The sequence below is a fragment of the Varanus komodoensis genome, unplaced genomic scaffold (assembly GCF_004798865.1).
Source record: "Varanus komodoensis strain SLA01 unplaced genomic scaffold, ASM479886v1 scaffold73, whole genome shotgun sequence".
Classification (NCBI taxonomy): Eukaryota; Metazoa; Chordata; class Lepidosauria; order Squamata; family Varanidae; genus Varanus; species Varanus komodoensis.
The window spans coordinates 2,007,909-2,014,528 of NW_025336386.1; the positions used below are offsets into that span (position 1 = coordinate 2,007,909).

General features: G+C 46.2%; 1 protein-coding gene across 1 annotated transcript; it reads right to left on the bottom strand.

The window, feature by feature from the left end:
* Positions 1 to 679: 679 nt before the first annotated feature.
* Positions 680 to 1,744, bottom strand: LOC123034838 (toll-like receptor 7). The gene has a single exon (XM_044452536.1). The coding sequence runs from the start codon at positions 1,742 to 1,744 to the stop codon at positions 680 to 682; it is 1,065 nt and encodes a 354-aa protein (XP_044308471.1).
* Between the last annotated feature and the right edge of the window lie 4,876 nt (positions 1,745 to 6,620).

Genomic DNA, 6,620 nt, shown 5'->3' on the forward strand with positions numbered 1-6,620 from the left:
CGTGGACTGGAGCTGAAAGGGCAGGCCCTGCTCGCGGGGCGCTGTGGCAACCACAGCAAATGGTGGAGTCTGCGAGCATCATCACCTTCAACACAGTTATTTGCTTTTGGCCAACGGCCTTTGCAAGAAGAGAGAGAAAAAGAACACAGCCCACAAACGTCGTTAAAACACCAGAAATAGGCACAATACATACATCAAATATACAAGTTTTAAAAATCCAAAAAATGTCATTGGTCCATATACACTACATGTTACAGAAAATAAAATCAAATGAGGTCCTGTCCTTTGCAATTTATAGCTACTTCTGCTAGCAATTAAGGGGTGCCACCAGCCGGTGCTTTCTCCCAGAGAAACTGAAGTTGCTCGCGAGAGTTTAACATGGGACTCCTCTTTAAGATAAAGGCAATAGAGCGAATTCTCATCTGTCGTGAGGAGTCTGTTGCCCCAGTGGACTCGGGAGTCATGAAGAAGGAGGCATAGCTTGTGTAGACTGCAAAAACGGTTTTACTGAATGAACTCTCCTGTTCATAGAATGACCCAAGTTGATGACTTTGTTGTTAGTCGCGAAGTCGTGTCCGACCTCTTTCTAACACTTTTAAAAAGAGAGAATGAAACGAAATGAGCTGCCCTTTTAGGCAAAACGTGCGCGAAGCTTGCGAGCGTCAGGAACTCAGTCCAGTCAGTGAGCGATGTGGTAGGAGACCTCGCTGTCCTCGCTCCAGTGCTTCCCTGTCCGCTTTTTCCTGTTTCTTTCGGCCATCACAATGGCAGCTACCACCGTGATGCAGACGGTGGCCGTTATGACAAGGACCGTCACCGTCTCGGCGATGCACAGCTGCGTTTCGACAGACAGCAGTGGGAGACTTCTGAGCACGGGAGGTTCATTGCACGTCACATTCGGATAGTCGTCCAAAATCAGGCTCCTGACGCTGTGCAGCTTTGCAAAGACTCTCTGGAGGTCGCAGTCACAGTACCATGGGTTGTGTGTGAGGAAGATGCGAGTTCCAGGCGTCTGAAGGGCTAGCAACGTTTTGAATCGGATGCGTTCAATTCTGTTGTGGACCAAGTTAAGTACGGTGAGCCTGCTCAGAGAAGCAAAGACTCCCGGCGCGATGGCTTTGATCCAGTTGCCCTCTAAGTTCAAAACCTCCAAGTGCTGCAGCACTGAGAAAACTCCGCTCTGCAGGGTGGCGAGGTGGTTGTGCTGCAGGCAAAGCTGCCTCAAGCGAGTCAGGCTGCGAAAAGCACCTGCCTGTATAGAGGAGATGTTATTGTTCTGCAGGTTCAGTTTCTGAAGATTCTCAAAGTGCTGGAAACTCTGGTATTGCAGTTCTTGCAGCCTATTGTAGGCCAAAGTGAGTTCATAGAGAAAAATAAGCCCCACTGAAAAACTGTTTCCAAGGGATGCGATCTCATTTTTACAGATATCAAGCTTATGGAGTCTCTGCAGGGAGATGAACGGGCTCTGTTCCATTCCGCTGATGTGGTTGCTGCTCAGAAGGAGAACCTGCAACCTCCGCAGCAGTCTCAGGCCTCTCCTTGGTACAGAATGCAAGTTGCTGTTTGACAGATCCAGATGTTCTGTCTCGGGGGGCAAAATCAGATCAGCGCTTACACTGGCCCCTGAACAGTTCACAAAGAGGGTCCCCTGTTTGCAGAAGCAGATTTCCTGACAGGCGTGCTGCACTCCAGAGTCACCGAGGCAAAGAGCAATCCAAAGCCACAGTGCATAGTGGAAATACATCTTTGGCCTCCTCCTCTACCTTCTACTCCTGCTGGACAAGCAAATAAATGTTTACAGAAAGAAAACTTGATTAATATACCAACCCCTTGGCACCCCCTGTAAATTACTCCAAGAATAGTAAAGAAGGACTGACTGAAGCCAACGTTCCTATACTTTACTGTTATTTTAAGGAAGTTGGAAGCTCATATGGGCATGGGTTGTCCGCGTCACTGTGGGTTCTCTTGCCTTGAATTCAAGAGAGAGTCAGGCCTTCCTTCCATGCTAACAGGAACATGTTTAAAAAGCATGTTTCAAAACAATGTAAGGAAGAAATGGTAGGACAGGCAAGTTGCGAGCCTGGAGCTCATTCCAAGCCATCTCAGTGTATTTTGTGGCAGGCTGCTCTGCATAGCCTGTTCATCTTAAAGAGAATCAAATCTAATCATAAATGCATTTATTTACATATGTATTTATTTAAAATACTGAACTGCTCTTTAAAAAGAGGTTTCCAGGAATACAGGGCTGATGTGAGCTTTGGGCGGGAGACATCATCTGCTGTCCATGTTTAGTTCCAGAATGCTTCAAGGCAAATTTGCAATCACAGTGGCACCTCGGCTCACGAACGCCTCAGTTCACGACCAAATCGGGTCGTGAACAGAAATTTCATAAAAATTTGGCTGCAGGTTGTGAACTCTGCATTGGATGATGATTGCAAGCAGCCCGCCTTCCCTTCACGGGCGCGATCGCAGTCGTGCCGGGCGGGGGGGGGGGGGAGATGGCCGTGATTGCGCTCGTGTTCCTCGCCTGAGCGCGCCCGCATCCGCGCCCACCTCCCCCCGGCGAGTCCCCGGTGTGCCTCCATCCGGGCCCATCTTCCCGCACCCCCCTGCATGATCGCTGAGGGGCTGGAGATGGCCGCAATCTTTGTTGTTCTTTGTCACTTTGCTTCACATTTTTCTGATTAAAAAAAATAGTTGCAGATCTGATTAACCTTATTTACATTGACCCTTATGGGGAAATTTGACTTGCCTCATGACCAATTTGGGTCACGACTAGAGTCCTGGAACGGATTAAGTTCGTGAGCCAAGGCGCCACTGTACAGAGTTGCAAGCATAAATCAGCACAGTTCAAAGGAATCATTTGAACAGGAAATAAGAACAATGGAACAATATGCACAAGAAGCTGAATCTCATTTCTATGACTTTGTTTGCTGCCGAAGATAGATCAAGGCTACAACCCAGTGCTATCCCCTGGGAAGCTTGCCCCATTGAACTGAGCAGAATTGACTTAGGGATGAATAGGCGAACTGTCATTCCACATTCACTCCAAAGAATATTTTCGTAGACAGAGTACATAGTGTCCAACAGCAATATTTCAATGTTTTGAGAGAGAGAGAGAGTTGGAGGGGTTCTGAAATAAAATTTTGCAGATATTTGGTGCACAGATTATTTTATTAATGTTATTATTGATTTTGATTGTAATGGCCACCCAGAGCGCAGAATGCTAATGGCGCAGCTTTTATGTGAATGTAATAAATAAATAAATAAAACTAAAAAGCAGAGACATCACCCTGCCAACAAAAGTGCATACAGTCAAGGCCATGGTTCTCCCAGTTGCAATGTATGGCTGTGAAAGCTGGACCATAAGGAAGGCTGAGTGCCAAAGGATTGAGGCCTTTGAACTGTGGTGCTGGAGGAGACTCCTGCGAGTCCCTTGGACTGCAAGGCGATCAAACCGGTCAGTCCTGGAGCAGATCAACCCTGACTGCTCTTTAGAAGGCCAGATACTGAAGCTGAAGCTCAAATACTTTGGCCACCTAATGAGAAGGAAGAACTCCCTGGAGAAGAGCCTGATGCTGGGAACAATAGATGGCAAAAGGAGAAGGGGAGGCAGAGGATGAGGTGGCTGGATGGAGTCACTGAGGCAGTCGTTGTGAGCTTAAGTGGACTCTGGGGGATGGTGGAGGACAGGAAGGCCAGGAGGAGTGTTCTCCATGGGGTTGTGATGGCTCGGACATGTCTTCGCAACTAACAACAGCAAATAAAAAAAAAATCTTCTGCGTGAGCCTCAGTAAGATTATGTGTGCTTTGTGTGCAAGCCTGCAGAAAATGCCAGTTCTTTTCTCATAGCTTTCAGTTTGCCAAAGCAAGATTCACAGTTTCATGGTTTTGTCACCTTACAAACTGAAACACCTTAAACGCATTGAGAAAATGCATTTAAACATCTTTTTAACATCACCAAACATAGGAAATGATCCATGTCCCAAAGGAACAATTCTGCCTTTTACTGTGTTGGTGTGCTTCCAGATGGCAGGTCCGAACAGTCACCATTAGAAAGCATTTTGCGGATATGTTATTATTCTTCCCTTCCCGAGTAAGTACAATGATGAAAAAATACAGAGGCCATTAGGTGAAAAGAGGCAAGGCCTCATGAGAAAACCTTCGCCCAGAAACCGGCTTGGACTGGTGTTGCTGCAGCCTTCTCTAGCGTTATAATCCCAAACACTCAAGGCACACTTACCTTCACCCTACGGGAGGATCGCCACGGTGCGCCTTTATCCGATGCTTTTCAGACAGGCGATGGAAAAGCACGCCAGTGAAAGGGCCGAGTGTCCCAGCACCGGGGAAACGGGTGCTTGCGGCGCCTGTGCCTGGGGCTAGCAAGGGCAATGTTAATAATTCAGCTGGCTGCCAGGAGGGCTGGAAAGCCGGGCCTGCCACCTGCCTCTCCGAGAAACAGCCACCACCATTGGACAGCGAGTCGAGAGCTTTGCGACCGGAGAGACGCTTGCTTGAGCCAGCACGGCCTCACACTCCTAGCACACTCATTTTGGGAGTGGATGTGCATGCACGCGTGTGAGTAGGGGGGAGCAAAACATGCGTACAGGCAATGTTGTGTGTCTGTGTGATAGCTAAACCTTTCATGGAGAGGGATACAGCATTATTGTTAATCATAATTCACAGTGGGGCACCATGCACTCAAGTATTCAAAGTGTTTTTCCTTAAACCCTTTAAATGAAAGGATCCTTTTCCCTTTTTCCATAATTTTTGAACATTTAAGAATTTTTTAATTGATTTTTGGAAATTCGCTTTGTCCATCAGTTCCCCTGCCTGCCAGGACTTCACTGCTTTCCATTACCCTAAGAACGGTGTGCAGATCTTTTCTCCGCCTCACACATTCCGCACATCTTTTCCGATGGAAGGGCAAGATGCAAGATAAACATGTCCTGCCATGTATCTTCAAGCAGTGGCTTGGAAAGCGTTCCTTCCATAGGAAAAACTGAGAGGACGCCCTTGGGAGCTGCACTCTCAGGCAGCCTGTGGGGGGGGGGGGGGACTTGTGTGAGTGGACTGGAGCGAAAGCCGGGCTCTTCAGCCACTGGTATGTAACGAGGAGGATCAATATTTCTAAGAGCTCCTGATCAGCCAGTGGCGCTTTGTCAGTTGCATGGAAGAGTCGCCTCTTCACTTCACAGAAACTGTCCGTTCTCAGCGTATCCTATTTTCATTCTTGGGTATCACAGTATAACCTTTCTCGCTACTGCTGGTAAGCTGGGTCTTTATGTCACCGCTGCTTTTGTGCATCATGGAAAACAGAAAGAAGAGCTACTAAGGAGGTGGCACAGGCTGCAAGTTATTTGGAAATATAACTGAAAATTGCATTGCAACTATTTGTATCACGAGCCCACTACATATGAAAGAAATACAAATATTTAGCAACCTCTCCCAACAATTTGGTGAAAGATTTGCTATCAGACACCACCTACATATTAATTTTAAATGAGGAGATGGGCTCACTCTCCACTGTTGGTGTGCATCTACAACAAAGAGTCTTTTTGTGGATAAAACAATTTTCTGGTGTTGCCTCTCTCTCTCATGGACAGACAAGAAACAAGAGGGGCTGTTTTTGTCCTCAACAGTGTTAATAAAATGTTACCAGTCAAAACATCTTTTACTTTTGACTGGTTTTGCCTTTTTTTTTAAGAATTGCAGGAATGGGGTGTAGAAGCTGAAAAGGAAGAGAATGAGGGACAGAAACTGGTTTTCTTTTTTTGTCACCCTCCTTCCTGGCATTGTATCTCTTGTGAACTTAAAAACACTCTAGGTTTGCTTTTGGAAGTTTGTTCATGACCTGGGATTTCTAGCCCAATCCTTGAGAAGTAATTGTCCAGATAAAGTAAAATAAAATAAAAATTTAATTCAGCGTCAGTATCAAGTTTATTAATAGTCCACAGATTGCCAAAAGAAATTTAATTTCATACAATGAGAAGAAATTAAAAAAAAAATACAAGAATGCTTACTGGTAACATATTTTTTAGTATTTAAGGTACAATCTTACAAAGGCAGCCCTAAAAAGCAGCGTATGCCCCAGCCAATTATAGGATTACGCAAGATGGGTTATTCAAGTTCATAGACTAGGTTAGCCAAAATTAAGGAAGAATCATTCAGATCAATGGGACTTCAGTGCTGCGTAATTGGAGCCCTCTGATCTCAAAGATCTACTCCAAGTGCATTAACCCACGTGGCCGAAGGCGGCAAAATGAATGGAGAGACCACCTGGCCGCTTCATGCCGCACAAGCCCCTTTAGCGAAGGAGCCGCAGAATACAGGGATTCTTCTGAAGACACATTAGAATAACTCCCTGGGCTAGCTGGTTCTGAAATGAAACCTGAATTACAGATCTTAGATTTCTGAACGATAAATCTGCCAAAACAGATTGCGTCACAAGAAGTTTGAGAACTTGGAGATATGGTATGGTGACACCTTGCACTGGGAATGTCAAAGAAAGTGGGTGGAACTTGGGAGCCACGTGTGTGTGTGTGTGAGTGTGTGTGTGTTGGGTGGGGGAAAGCATCTGGAAAAAGCTGCAGAAGGCAGAGGAGGCTGATTTGATGGGC

Coding starts and splice junctions, on each gene's coding strand:
- LOC123034838 (XM_044452536.1), bottom strand. CDS start 1,744: ATGTATTTCCACTATGCACTGTGGCTTTGGATTGCTCTTTGCCTCGGT.